This window comes from Euleptes europaea, chromosome 2 (assembly GCF_029931775.1).
Source record: "Euleptes europaea isolate rEulEur1 chromosome 2, rEulEur1.hap1, whole genome shotgun sequence".
Lineage (NCBI taxonomy): Eukaryota > Metazoa > Chordata > Lepidosauria > Squamata > Sphaerodactylidae > Euleptes > Euleptes europaea.
Window position 1 is genome coordinate 76,639,839 of NC_079313.1, and position 15,256 is coordinate 76,655,094.

Genomic DNA, 15,256 nt, shown 5'->3' on the forward strand with positions numbered 1-15,256 from the left:
ATTCAGTTCAGGGACCAAAGCACATGGGTGAGGAGGAGCTCCTACCTTCCCCTTGCATCATTTTCCCAAGATGAAATGGTGCTGAGGGCATTATTTGCCCTGTTTGGAGCATCAAGGGAAATAACACCTTTCTCGCACCATTTCAGCTCAGAACACAATACAAGGGGAAGTAGGGTTGCCAGGTCTCTCTTTGCCACCGGTGGGAGGTTTTTAGGGTGGAGCCTGAGGAGGGTGGGGTTTGGGGAGGGAAGGGACTTCAATGCCATAGTGTCCAATTGCCAAAGCAGACATTTTCTCCAGGTGAACTGATCTCTGGCGGCTGGAGATCAGTTGTAATAGTGGGAGATCTCCAGCTACTACCTGGAGGTTGGCAACCCTAGAGGGAAGACATGTGCCCCCCTCCTCCCTCTGGCCACAGTCCCAGTCTAAATCAGGCACCCCATGATGTTTTTAAATGGAGCTCCCACCAGGAACTCATAGCTGCAATATGGCTGCACATCCCTGTGGCAGACCCAGGTACATTGTACCATGTAGTTTGGTCTTTAAGGAGGAATAGGGTGCAGGCCAGGAGACTGTAGTGAGGAGGGACAAAGAAATTCAGTTGCCTTCTCCTCCCCTCAATGGAGCTGTGCTTGTGAAAGGGGGGGGAAGGTAGGAACAATTTCACCCCCTTGCCCTCACTTCAGCCTAGCCAATCCTTACAGTTTATTGCCCCATGCAGGTCCTACATTTGATCATTTTTTAATGTAACCAGTGCTCACTGAGAATCATTTATTCTCTACAGAAATGTATTTTTTAACAAAGAAAAAGGGAGACACAGATGTTGGAGGTGGACTTTAAGTCTGTAATCATCCTCTCCCTGTCCTTCTTCTGTGTTGAAAGACTTCTTTTTAAAAACACAATTCTAACCTAACAGAGGTACATAAAAGGTAGCTAGCTCCCCAGACTGCTTTCCCCTGTCTTTAGCTTGAGTACAAAAGAGAGGCTTGCATTACCACACCTAAAATGGCATCCCAATCCTATTCCAGGAAAGCCTCTGCAACTAACTTCTTTGCTACTATTTCCCTTCATGCTATTTGGATACCGATTTGTTCTAATGCCTTAGAATTGGGATACAGGGAAGAGGTGGGGATGTCATCACCCTGAAGCATCAGTCAAGTGTAGGATCTCATTCTCCTTTTAGGCTTCTCTCATGAACTGAGACTGTGCTCCAGAGTGCTCTGGGACAGTGGAGGCAGCGGGGCATACTCTTGAGCGTTAACAGGATGACATCTGGCCCACTTCTTCATCTTGCAAGCCTACTGGCTGAGCTTGGGCCCAGCTACTCAGAATTTTACTGCCAATACATACAACGTTCTGTTAGTAAGGTATCCATCTTGCATACAAACGTTGACTGTACCTAAGGTTAGTATATGGCAATAAGAGGGCAAGGCAACAACTTTCTTGCATTTGGTTTGCTCCTCTGTCGCACTGTAATAGCACTTCTCTCTGACATTTCTCACTGAGCTTGAACTTAAAGCTAGCGAACTCTTTGACTGGAATGTCATCATTTTTACGCAGGACAATTGAAAACAAAGGAGACAAGATGTTGAAGTTTTCTGTGATCCTACTCTTCATTGTCTTAGCAGTGTCTGCCAAAAAAAGCCCGCGATGTCTAAAAGGGGCTACTCATAAGCCCAGAGCTACCCCAGAGCCTGACATGCAGGAATGCACCATATATGGCAAATGTAAGACCTACAAAAGCTTTGGAAGACCATTTGCAAGACTGTGTAACTGTCATCTCTGCTGCCATCCATGTTAACTTGGGGCCCTCTGGGGATTCCTTATAGTTGAGCTGATATATTCTTATGTATGGACTATCCAGACCCCTTCTCCTTTTGACCTCAGCCGCAAAATTCCTGTTTGCTTGTGTGCTTCAGCCCATGTATTAACTCTGTTATCACTTTCTCCAGATGATTATATGCTGTTGGGACTTCCATGGTGTCTTGCTAGCTAATGGGGCACAGCCCTGTTATAGTGACTGATGGGAGGATTGTCTTATTGTACGATAGGGAATAACTATTACATGAAGTTGCTTTATACTGAATCCATCAAAGTCAGTATTGTCTACTCAGACCAGCAGCGGCTCTCTAGGGACTCAGGCAGGGGTCTTTTACATCACCTACCTGCCTAGTCCCTTTAACTGGAGATGCTGGGGATTGAACCTGGGACCTTCTGCATGCCAAGCAGATGCTCTACCCCTGAGCCACAGCCACAGAGTCTCTCTCTCCCTCAGTACCCACATAAGAAGGATTGTGATACCTTGACAAGTGACGAAGGCATTTCTCCCACTGACCTAGTATGAAATATTTGCAGGAAAATCACACAAAGGGGCTGAGAAGGACAGTTCTGACTGTTTCAAGTTACAATTGTGGTGGGGGGGTTTTAAGTTCTTTTGAGATCTTTGCTTTAATTCTCTGCAGCCTCTTGTTGCCATGCAAACTTTACAGAGGAATTGGCTCAATCACCGGTAATTAAAGTACATAACACCTACTGGAACAGATGTGGAAATCTCAGCAAATCGTAAGTCCCTTTTCTCCGAGTGTATTCTAATTAGTTCAGGATTTCTTGTAGACAGCCATCAGCAAAACTCAATGGAAAAAACAGCATGATTGATACCTTTTCTTCTTAGCCTACTTTGTATGTCTTTAATGCTGCACACTGTGCAGAAATTCAACAGGTTAAGCTTTTCTCTGCATGCAGAGACAGATGTTTAAGCATGCAGAAGCCATACCAGAAAAACAGATACAGCCCACCTTCGTACGTTACTTTGGTTTAATATTTCCTTTCATGATCTTCTTAGATGTTAAAAGCGAAGGGGTAACAATATATATTTGGGGAAAAATGAAATTGAAAATAAAGGGTATTTTGAAAGATAGTGAGCAATGCTGTCCTCAGGGATAAGAAAATAACTTCAGGTACAATTTATTCCCAAACGGATAAGCAGAAAATATTTTGTCAAAATGTGTTCACTAAACTTGAAGATTTTGCTAATGGGGTAGCAGCTCTGGGTTGGGAAATACCTGGAGAATTCTGGGGCAGAGCCTGAGGAGAGCGGGGTTTGTGGAGGGAAGGGACTTCAGTGCTATAGAGTCCAATTGCCCAAAGTGGCCATTTCTCCAGGTGAACTGCTCTCTATCAGCTAGAGATCTGTTGTAATAGCAGATATCCAGCTAGTACCTGGAGGTTGGCAACCCTATTGATTGAGGGAGATGATTTTCTCCTACTGAATGAGCCTGTGGCACAGAAACTGAAGGAAGAAATTGATTTGTTTTTTAACAGTAAACATAGCAGATGAACTATCACCTAGATCTTTGTGGGAGACAAGTAAAGAAAGATTTAAATGAGAGGAAAGGTTTTAAAAAGCAAAGAAAGAATATAAGAAAAAACATAATGAACAAACTTTTTGGGCATTATGGTTAGTGAATAGTCAGTTGTAAGTGCTAGATGCTAATGAAACACACAGGATGATGTTGTTTACACTAGTAATGAAGCAGGTAGATTATAATTTCTTTATTTATAGCTATTTGACAGATAAAACAGACAGACCTTGCAAAGAGTGAATTTACAAACCAAGACTAATCTCAATATAAAATACCAGGTTATACATTTTCCAAGTTAGATTGGGGGAGTACTCTAAAGGGACGTTTCTTAAGTGCAACAGTGCAATATTTAGCTACCGGAGAGGTAATTGGGGAATTATCACCCAATAAAAAAACCATTTTTCCAATGAAGAGTTCAATAATTTTGGAACGGGCTGTATTATTAAAAGAACATCTGAAAAAGACATGTTCAGTAGTCTCCAGTTCCCCTGAGTAACAGGGGCTAGGGACCCTCTTGAATTTCCCTTCTAGGATGGCAGAAGGTAAGGCTGCACATCTAGCCAGTGGATAAGCCCTCCTATGAGTATTCATTTCTAGGGAGTACAAGTAGGCAGCTGCTGTTAAAATATACCTGGAATAATAGGGAGCTATAAATGTAGGGTAACTCACCAGGCCTGTTTGGCGCTCAACGTCTTTTACCCTTTGGCTTATAATTAATCTAGCTTGGTCCTTACCCAACTGAAGGAGAGCTAGGGGAGCTAGACCCAGGCTATTTAATTTCTTTTCTATAGCTACAATCCACTTTGACCTAAAGTAGCTAGATTATTAACTAATAAGATCAGAAAGAGGAAAGCTAAGACGTTGAATTTGGGTATTAAAAAAAAGGATGGTAACTTTATGACAGGCTGTTAAGGATAGGACACTTTGGAGGACATTGATTCATAAGGTCGCCATGAGTCAGAAACGACTTGACAGCACTTAACGCACACACACACACCTTTATGAATTTAGATAAATTCTACAAGCATTTGAGACATTTAATAAAGAGCTTTATAAAACACATACTTATTCAGTACATTGTATTGAAAGTTTCTTGGCAAAATTAAATATTCCAAGACTGTCAATGGCTGAGATGGAAGAACTAGATAAGGTGATTGTAGAGGAAGAGGTTAAAGGGGTAAGGAATTATTTTATAAAAAAAGGAAAGTCCCTGCCCAGATGGTTTTACAGCAGAATTTTATCACCATTTTGCTGAAGTTCTTAGTTGGCCATTGACCATGCATTAAAAAATCCAAGGCATCACCACAGAATTAATAGGAAAAACTCTGTTTATAAATTATTTACTTTCCTTTATCAGTAAAATGCTGTTTGCTTTCGCCAAAGTTATTTTCCTTTGCTGAGTACAAAGCTTATGTTTTTTGGGTTATAGTTAAGAAAGCAGTGCAATTAACAATGGTGACTAGGTTTGCCAAAAGGTCTGGAGAAAAATGTCCTGTCCTCTTAATATGTGGAAATTGGCAGTTTTCATGGATGGGGGTAAATAACCTGGTAAACGACATCTCATTAAGCCTCTACTAAAGAGACAGGACATTTTCCCTCCAGGCCGGTTGGCAACTCTAGTGGTGACTGTAGAAGTGTAATCAATACTGTATAGTGATATTTTGGCTCAATAGCCTCAATTTTGCAGCCACTTAGCTGGAGTTTTAATCCTGTTGGAGTTAATAAAAATGGTCCATCCCAGCTCCAGCTGTAATGAACAAGGAATACTGTCAGTGAACTGCTTTGAACTCAATGTGTACTGGGTTCAATAGGCCCATCTTGAGCCAGCTGGCTGGGGAGGGCGGGTTATAAGCCTAATAAATAAATAACTATGACTTCAAATAAAGTTGCCAAGGGGATTAGGACTATCTAATCACAGCTTCATGTTGCAGGTAATGTTTTAAGTCTGATAGATGGCTTTGTAATTAAATTATGGTCAAAAACAGCCTGAGAAATTATTCTGTGTTATTTATTTTATCTGATTATTAAAAGTCACAATGCAGAATTCAAGCAGAAATAGAACAAGCAAGATGCCTGTGAAGGGTGTGTGTTTTATATTACAATAGACTTGGACACAGAGTAATTGGCCATTTAAAATGGAGGCAGTCAAAAATACTAGAACATGGTACTGGCACATTGCTGTCCTGCATACCAAAGACCACAAGCACGTGTGAAGCTTCCAATGCAAGAGGCTGAATGGCCAGTCCCTGAATTTTGACTGGATTGTCTAATTCGGGGCTTTTTTAAAATTTTCCACTCGCAACCCCTTTTTGCCCGAGAAATTTTTACGCAACCCTGGATATATAGGTATATATATATCAGCAAATGTTTGATTTGTATGCCTATTTTATATTGCCAATTTTTTTGCGACCCCACATTCAGTTATGCGACCTCATATGGGGTCATGACCCACAGTTTAAGAAGCTTTGGTCTAATCTATTGTGCTGAATCTCAAGAAAGTGATTTGGAAAATGCAGGCTGACTGCTGTATGAAGATAAATATGAACAGTTATGTGATTGTTGTGATATGCAAAACAATGACTGCTTCTCACACCATAACAGCTGCGAGAGTTATATGAAGAAGATGGAGTGCTTCTACAGGTGTTCACCACTTGCTGCTCACTGGGCACACCGCAATTACTCAGCTGCTATTGAATCCGTTCCCATCTGCCAACAGTTCTGTGATGGCTGGTAGGTTCTGTGATGGTTTATTTATATATCTAATAGCAACATGTGACCTCCATATGACGATACCTACATCTGCAGATGGGGGCCACATTGACAATAAACCAATTTCCCTTTAAACTTGGGGGACTCCTCATGCTTGCAGAAAAATCTGAAATCAACAAAATATCTGGGAGGTTAACCCCCCCCACACACACACACACCAATAATTTGCATTAGTGTAGCAGTTAGAGCTTCAGAATCAGGTCTAGGAGACACAAGTTCAAATTCCCATCTTACTGTGGAAATTCACTGGGTGATTTTGGGCCAGTCACATACTGGAAAATAATGTGGGGAGGGGGATACAGGGGAAAATGAGATGCCATCCTACAAGTCCTTGAGGGTTCCCTACGAGCACGTGGGCCTGGCCCAGTGGCCAGCACCACACAACTGGACCACAATTTTCCTAGGTAGAGGCTGCCGGGGGAAGCTGAAGACAGAGGGGCAGATAAAGGTAGGTTGATTGTTGAGTGGGAAGGGGAGAAGGAAACAGAAAAACCTCACCCTCCCAAGGCTTCACCCCCAGATTTCCAGGAATTTCCTAACCTGGAGCTAGCAATTCTAAGGGGAACCTGATTTCTGAGGTTGGGAGATCTATTGTGATTCTAGGAGATCTCTAGGCCACCTGGAGGTGGGCCACCTTAGCAGGAGAGAAGGAAACAGGAAAAGGAGAGAGGTTCTGGAGGCTTTCAGTAAAGGGAAAGAGGAAATAATGGGGGAGGGGAAATGAGATGCCTCCTGCAAGTCCTTGCAGTTTCCCACTTGTGTCCCCTTATTTAAGAAATTACAATGTCCTTTCATTTTTAAAAGATACTTGAGATAATCTGCCTTAAAAGAATACCAGGGGACTGAAGAACAGGATATCTGAAGAACAACTATATGGTGTTTTGAATCAGAGAAATGAGGGGGAAAGTAATGTCCTTTCCCCAAATCCAGTTTCTTATTTTGCCAAAAGTCTGTTTTCATTTAAAACTACTCTTGGTATCTGTAGTGAGAATTATTAAATGTGCCAAGTCCACAATTTCCTCTGTAACCATCCAAGAACTCTTTGGCAGGTTAGTTGGAAAGGGAAGCTGCCCCAAGGGCTGTCTATCTGCTGACAGCTGAGTTTTGGAAGCAGGCAATTCTGAGCCAAACGAAAGAAAGAGGGAAAACTTGGCACAGTGTCTTATTTATTTTTTTCAAATAAAGTCCCAGCTCCCACAGAATCTTGTGAAAAATGCTAATTAAAACATGCAGGAGATTTTGAAGAATGAGCAGCACAGGGTGGTGGGGGGAGTAGGTGTTATCTCTGGCAGCTACATACTTGTACAATAGATCCGTGTACATGTAACAAAGAACTGTGCAAATTTTACCTAGTATGTGGAAAAAGCGGGAACATTGTTACAATTTTTCCTTATTAGAACTAATAATGAAAATAGCCCTAAGTAGAGTAGGGATCACCAACCAGGGCATCTAAGGAAAAATTGGAACCCAGGGTGTCTACCTTCACGGTAGCATAGTAGTAGTATAGCTGACCTTTTGGTCTTTCTTGGCTACCTGTCCGATTAGTGGGTTCAAGGCAGCTTACACAAAGGTCACTTATGCATGGGAGTTTTACCTGAGGTTCGTTGCTCGCTGGACCCACGCTTTCTTCTCGTGATGCTATGCACCATCAGTTTCCAAGGTCAAAACAAACTTGTGAGTTCCCGCCCCTTGAGATGCCGCTTTGTAATTGGCTGTAGTGTTTAGAAGTCCCCCAACCCAGAAACCCAAGTGCCGGGTCAAAAAGTATTCTAAAAACCAAAAACAAAACAGAACTCCCTAAAAGGAATTGGGGGGTGGGGAGAGACACCTAAGCCTCGTTTCTAAATACCTCTCTTCTGCTCAGAAAGAATTCCCAGGAAGCATTTGAATCCCCACCCTTGACATGCTTTGTAATTGGCTGTAGTTCTTTCTGTGAGAGGAACATCCCTCCCCCAAGCTTCCTTGTCCCGCGCCTTGCCTTATGTATGGGGATTTCAAGTGGGCTGAGCTCAGGGGAGAGGGAAAAATCAGGTTAATAGAGGGACAGGAAGTCCTCGGATTTGTGGGGACTGGTAGCGAGGTCATTACTAATGGAGGGAAAACTCATGCATCTCTCTAAGGAACAACCGAGACAGACCGGGGGCGAACGTGAGTGAAAGTACCCACGCATAAACAATCAAAGACTAGTAAAAATGCTTCACATAAGCTAGTTAAAATGTCTGAAGTAAAATTAAATCTGGTGACAAATCTTAAGGTTGGATACTGCATAGGATTTCTGTTGACAGAAAGAGAAGCAATTTTTACTAATTCCCCCCTCTCGCTGAATACGTCCAGCTCTTATTTCATGCTGATCCTGGGGTGGGGCCCCCTGTGTCCCGTCCCCCCAACAGCCTTTTGGTGGACATTTGGGTCTGCAGATTTTTTTTTTAATGGCTTGTTTTTGATGGCTTTTAAAATATGGTTTTTAGTTGTAAGCTGCCTCAAGGAGGATTCTAAAGAGGCGGTATAGAGATATTCTAAGTAAATAAATAAATAAATAAATGCAGTGAGAGTGGGGAGGCAAGGCAGTTGTATCCCACTGATGGAAATCCTTCTCCCTCAGCCAAAAGGTTCAGCAGGATTCAGGCTATTTTTGCCTCCATATTTTTTGTCAAAAATTCACTACACCTTTGTTAATATTGTTGCCATGTTGAGAAAATAGTATCAAAACAATCCCTTTTGTTATACCAACTTCTGCTGAAGCACAAGAAAGCAAGATTTCAAGTTAAACAGAGTTCTTAATCAGACTAAATGCATAACCTAAAATCCTGAAGACTCACCCAGAGGTTGATCCCAGGCCTAGGGTTGCCAACGGGACCTGGAGATCCCCTGGAATTACAACTGAACTCCAAAAAACAGATCTGTCCCCCTGGAGACAACGGCTGCTTTGGAGGGTGGACTCTATGGCATTATGCCCTACTGAGGACCTTCCCTCCCCAGACTTCACCACAAAATCTCCAGGAATTTCTCAACCTAGAGCTGGCAAACCTAGTCAGGCCTAGCCCCAATGAGTCCTCCCTAAAAGGCCAAAATAGGCCTGGAAAGTGCCTCCCCCCCCCCGCCTTTTACTGATGGAACCCAGCCTGGAATACTGTGGTTGCCTAGCAACAGGCAATGAGGGGATCTGTTGCTTAAAGCTACAGGTGCTCCTTTTATCAATTTTGGTTTTTTTTTAACCCCCAGTGTATTTTTTTTTTAATATTCCATCTTTTTCTGCAAACTTGGGGCCCTTCTCAGGTTTGTAGAAATATCTGTCTTGTCTGTTCACAGTTCCAGTCACTGGATTTAAGTAACCAAAGATGTGGCCAACTTCTCTGTTAGAACATAAGACAATTGGGGGGTGGCTGCAAAACCCTTGAGGAGGAAATCCCCCCTCCCATTACAGTCCGACCTGACTCACCTTGGAGCCCGGCCACAGCAGCAGTGATGTCTGGGAGCTGCTGGGAGCCCAGAGCAACTCCAGTGTCCGGAGAGCATGTTCTCTTGAGAAAGGGTCTGGAGAGCATGTTCTCTTGAGAAAGGGAAGGAGAAGTGGAACAGAGAAAGGCTGTATGCATATCCTTAACCCCCCCCCCAAAGCCTTCTGTACTTGGGCCTGATTTACACATGAGGTAAAAGAATTTCACCCTGTGCATAGGCTCAGCATCTCATTTAAGCTGCCCAGCAATCTGTGCAAAGTAGCTACATGTGCTTAGTTAGCATTGCTAGCATAATATCTGCAGACTAATGGTGTGTAAAGTAAATGTGTGTAGCTGCACGAGCAAGCTGAGACGGAGCTCTTTTCCTCATCAGCATTGTTTGAATGAGACTTTAGAGGCACTGGGGGAAAGGAATGATGATGCAGCTATAATTGGCAAATGGAAGATGAAGATTAGTTGGGAAAGAGGAGCGTATCCCTGATCTTGCTCTCACTTGAGAAGAGGATCAGGAACACGCTTTCTGTTTCCTTCCATCAACCAAATGCAAGACCAGGTACATCAGTCTGAACAAGAGTTGTGTAATTTCTGCTTGCATTCATAGAATATGACCTTGAAAAGCTGAATGGCCTTTAACAATGATTCACATTGGTATTGCTAGGGTACAGTCTAGAGATCTTTTCCACTACTGTGAAGTAAGGACTGAAACAGGAGTGGCTCCTCTCTTGCCCACTCCTTCCCTGTGCCTTCTGTCCATCATTGTCCTCAGCCGGCTGTAGTGAGTAGGGCTGTAGTGACATAGCAATGGCAGAGGAAAGGGAAAAAGAGCAAGGATTGAGAAGCCATGGTTGCAGCTGCTTTGACTCCTGTCTCCTAGTTAATTTTAAAGCTTCAATGTGAATCTCTAGGTTGCAACCTAACCATAATAAACACTACTATGCAGCAAGTCTGATTTAAGATTAAAGTCTTATTATGTGGTATTAGCCGGTGGCCACCATATAATAAATTTTGGCTCTTGAGAATCCAGCTGGATTATTATTTATTGCTGTCAAGTCACAGCTGATTTATGGCAAACCCATAGGATTTTCAAGGCAAGAGACGTTTGGAGATGGTTTGCCATTGCCTGCCTCCATGTCACTCCCCCAGTATTCCTTGGAGGTCTCCCAGGGTCAGTGCTGAGAGTGTATGACTTGCCCAAGGTCACCCAGCAAGCTTCCATGGCACCAGTGGAGATCTGAACCTGGGTTTCCCAGGTCCTAGTCTGACACCTTAACCATTACACTACGCTGGCTTTCTAGCTGGATATTAGCAACATAGAAATAAGAACAAGGACTAGTCTCCTTTCATGTCTTTACACTGGGAACCAACAAATACATGATGTAAGAGCAAGTCCAAAGACTGATTTATCAACAAACTTCATCCTCAGTATCAACATGTTTGATTAGGTTAAAAATATGCTCCAAGGTCTATTCTTTGCCCAGAAGGGTTCATACTTCAAAGTCTAGCTTGTGCAAACACATTCTGCATTATTAATTAGCAGAAAGCAAGGTCAAAGGAATTGATTTCATTTCTGTTATTAACAGTGCAAACTGGTGGAAATGGTGCACTATGCCTCAGATTTTTCATGTGCCTGAGAAGCAGCTTTGAGGTAACTAAACTCAAGTCATTATTATACTGCCTGCACACTTTCTATGTTTTGATTGTATTGACTGTGCTTATTAAACATCTCCTCATATTGATTGTATTGATTTACACTGTGTAATCCACTTTGAGTCTCAGTGAGGAAAGCAGACCATAAATATAGTCAATTAAAATGTTTTGAATCAAGAGAGACAGAGCAAGTAAACAAGCAAAGTAGTAATCATCTCTGCTTTGACTCTACTTTGCAGGTATGAAGCTTGTAAAAATGATTTAACTTGTGTCAGCAACTGGCTGACAGACTGGGAAACTGATGAAAAAGGAGAAAATAATTGTAAGAATGAGTGCATCCCCTACAGCCAGGTAAAGTATTGTAAGTAACCCACGGGCTACTTAAGGAAGCCAGAGGGCTTCATACAGAGGGAAACCATGCCTTTCCTGCTGCAGTTCTGCATTCCAAACCAGTACTTAATGGTGCCATTCTAAGAACACTTTACTACATCGAGTAAGACCATTGAATAGACCTGAGTAGGATTCTAAGTAGACCTCTTTAGGATGGCACTGTTAGTTTAGCAGGTGTCATTTACAGCAGGTATCATTTACAGAAATAAAAGAAACTTGTTCCCTACTTATCCTGTACTCACACAAAAAGTCCAGTATCCAAGCCAGTATACATTGATACCACAATGTATAAAATTAAAACATCCATATTTTAAGCCAAGTCAGAAATTGTGAAGATCAAGTATTGTAACAGTATTTATATAAAACTGTTAAGTCTAAAACAGTGTGTCCCAAACTTCTGACACAAGCCATTCTAGTACTAAACTGGAAGTTTAATTTTAGAAGATGTAAGAAGAGCCCACCAATGTGTTGTGTTAATGCTGGAGTTTACAGATCATGCTTTCTGTCTGGAAAAAGCCAACCCTAGAGTAGAGACACAAGAGAGGCAAAAGCAAACTCCAATGAGGACAAGTAATTCTGTTTGAGTCTTATTTGCATCTGCTTGAGTTAATAATCCTGATGCAGGGACGAGGGTGAATTACCTACCTGCAGCGGATATTCTTTTAAAGAAGGCCAGGCAAGAGCAGTGAAAGGCATGGAGATGCAGCAGACAACCTCCTTTGTGGATGGAGGTTTCGGGCTTATGGGGGTTTCCAGTTATTTAATTTGTGTCAGTCTCTTCTTCTCTTGAAGTAGCATATTAACATGCACCACCCTCACAGTTTGGGGAACTACTGATCTAGATCTGATCTGTGGCCTTCAAACCTCCTCTGACTCCCCTAACAATGGCATGAAATTATACAGCAACTTATTTTTGCTGCTGCACTTTTCTCAACTCACAGTCTGGTGATCAAGCCATATCCAACTATTTTTAAACACTTCACCATCCTCGTAGCTCTTGCACATTTGAAACAAGGAAAGAAAATGGTGATTTCTCTTTGAGTTGGCCCATGCAGCTAATTACAGTTACTAAGATCCAATTACATGCAGCTAATTACAGTTGCAAAAGCTCCAAAAGGCATAGACTTGGCCAGCGCCCAGAAGGTAGGGGCATAACCTTCAAGCTGAGCCTGGAGAGCTCCCAGAATTATAGCTGATTTCCAGACCACAGAGATCAGTTCCCCAGAGAAAATGGCTGCTTTGGAGGCTAGAGTGTATGGCATGATACCCTGTTGAGGTCCCTCCCCTCCACAAGCCCCCTCTCCAGGCTCCATCCCCAAATCTCAAGGATCACCTGTGTTTGCTCTTATGGTGGAGCAATCAGCAGCCTCCTGCCTGTGTGAATTATTGGAAAAGTCTACTCAGAATTAATATTATATAGTGTGAATATTCGATGGAGCATGACCATATTTGGACTTGGACTACAATGCTTCATCCTGACCTGTATCTTGTTTGTTGAAGTGAGCCTGATACAGGGTAGAAAAATACAGTCCAAATTGTACAGCCTATGCGAGCACAAGGGCCCAACAAGAACAAGCCCATTCCTTTTTGAGCCTGCAAGGCTAGATGCTGCAAAATTGATGGGTTTCGCCTCTCCAACTCTTAGATGTATTCCAATGGGACTGACATGTGTGAGAGCATGTGGGGGAATTCACTGAAGGTAAGCGAGTCCTCTTGCCGCTGCTTGAACCTGAATGAAAACGATGCCAGCTTCTTCAAGTACATGCTACGTACTACGTCCAGTAGTATTAGCAGCAGTGACAGCAGTAGCGATGAGTGGGCCTGTCGCAGAAAGATGATCGAACTGGAGCAGCTGAAGGAGGCAGAAGAAGGCCTAGAGAAAGAGTGAGTGCCAATGTCTTGGTAGGATGCATGGCTGCAATGCTTGGGTGTTAGCTTTGGTAGGATCACGTTAGACTGTTCTGCCCTTCGCGTTTGGGAGACCACATTATCTAAATCATGAAAAGCTGCTTCCAGCTTAATCCCTTGCCTCATTTACTTACTTTACCATGTGCATCACAGAGCTGCACAGTGAATGAATACTGATGTGGCCAACATATCTGCGAGTTCTCATGAATTACAGAATAATTATTATCCATTTCTTTCCAGACTCTTTTGAGCGTATCTGTATTGGGAGGGTTGCCCTGAAAACTAGACATGGTTGTCTTCTTACTGGCTTCATTCCAGCCACCCAGCGGCTTCCAGTAAGGAAGTAGGATGGGGCTACTGGTTGGCTCTCGACAGTTTAGGCCTGCTACTTTCAGACTGCTTTACTGGATTTGAACCCATGATTGGCTTTTATTTCTTCTTGTTCTCACTGATTAATACTTGCCTACAACTTGTTTCCTGGGATTTGGCCTCTGATTTTCGTAGAGAATCATCTTGCCATGTTCTGGGTTCTGCAGGATTCTGTGAAAAGCATCTATTCTGGCCAAGTTTCTAACAGGTTCTCCTACAGTGAAAATATCTGAAATCTCAATAATGGAGGCCGTTATAGTGGATCCTGCATAACTTCATTTAAAACAAATAGGAGTGGGTGAATTCTAGCAGTTCAAGTTCAAAAATAATTCAGACCTAATACATTATTTTTCCAGATGTCCAATTTTATCTCAGAGGTCCAAATTATTTTAGCATGTGCCTGACCCAGATTCAATTTGGCTTAGTTTCATGTGGCATAGTTTAACAAACACACATACAAATTCTCAATCTTGCTCCAATAATACAAGATGTAGTGTCTGTTGTACCCTTCACAGGCCTGCAATAGATTTCAGTAAGTTTCTCTCCCACACTGCACAGTCCTCCCCCAACTCAATAACTGAAATCACTCGTTGTTCCTGGAATTTTGCAGTAACTAAGAGCAACCAACAGAATTCAGCTCTCACAAGCTATGTGGAAGTTCTTTCTGCCCTGCCCAACTCCCTCCCTTTCTGTTCTGCAAGGGTGGAATCAGACACTTTCAGTATAAGAAGCTGTTCCATGTGACGATGTTCTACTAAAGATTATTCTTACAGTGATGCTTCAATCTGCGTGTGCACAGACATACATAGGTAACCCAGCTGTGAATTCTTACCCACCCAGGCAGGCACGGGTGGCCGTAGCTAGAGGGAATCCAGGGCAGCTGCCCAGGGCCCCATGCTGGGGGAGCCCCAATGGGCCCCACACTATCCTGCAGCCAGCTGATCCTGCCTGACCGAAAGCCCCACACAGTGTGGGCTGGTGGGTGCCAAGCCCAGCCAAGCCCCACACAACTGGCTGGGTAAGCAGGCTTTTCTCCCTCCCTCCTTTGGGTGGACAGGACTCCTCCACCTTCCCTCACTCCCTGAGACTGGGGGAGAAGGCAATCAGATTAGAGTAGTGGGGGTCACAGCTCTGGAGTCACGGTAGCAGCCTAGGGTCAATCATCTGTGCAGAGGAGTGCCCCCCTGTGATTCTCAGGCCCTATCCTTGAGTTTTGCCCATGGCCCCAGAATTCCTAAGACCTCCCCTGCAGACTGGCCTCTTGTTCATAGCCTCCTGAACTGACAGAGCACTGGCTGCAACAGTTGAGGGATAAATGCTGTTTTTAAAGTCAAGCTGTGACAGGGCTTGGAA

The 15,256-nt window shown here is 43.1% G+C and overlaps 2 protein-coding genes across 5 annotated transcripts in view; one reads left to right on the forward strand and one right to left on the reverse strand.

Moving 5' to 3' along the window:
- MAST2 (microtubule associated serine/threonine kinase 2) overlaps positions 1-15,256 on the reverse strand; it is a 383,088-nt gene that overhangs the window by 221,609 nt on the left and 146,223 nt on the right. The gene's annotated exons all lie outside the window — the stretch shown is intronic.
- On the forward strand, positions 1,586-13,514 carry LOC130473261 (riboflavin-binding protein-like). The gene is made up of 5 exons (XM_056844785.1): positions 1,586-1,727; positions 2,463-2,562; positions 5,964-6,092; positions 11,476-11,587; positions 13,272-13,514. Exons 1-5 carry the CDS (start codon positions 1,586-1,588, stop codon positions 13,512-13,514), a joined length of 726 nt encoding a protein of 241 aa, XP_056700763.1.

What these genes read in the sequence shown, in the direction of transcription:
- LOC130473261 (XM_056844785.1), top strand. Translation starts at nt 1,586, where the DNA reads ATGTTGAAGTTTTCTGTGATCCTACTCTTCATTGTCTTAGCAGTGTCT. An exon ending in ATGCACCATATATGGCAAAT is followed by an intron (nt 1,728 to 2,462) that starts GTAAGACCTACA and finishes AATTCTCTGCAG; the next exon opens with CCTCTTGTTGCCATGCAAAC. An exon ending in CAACAGTTCTGTGATGGCTG is followed by an intron (nt 6,093 to 11,475) that starts GTAGGTTCTGTG and finishes TCTACTTTGCAG; the next exon opens with GTATGAAGCTTGTAAAAATG.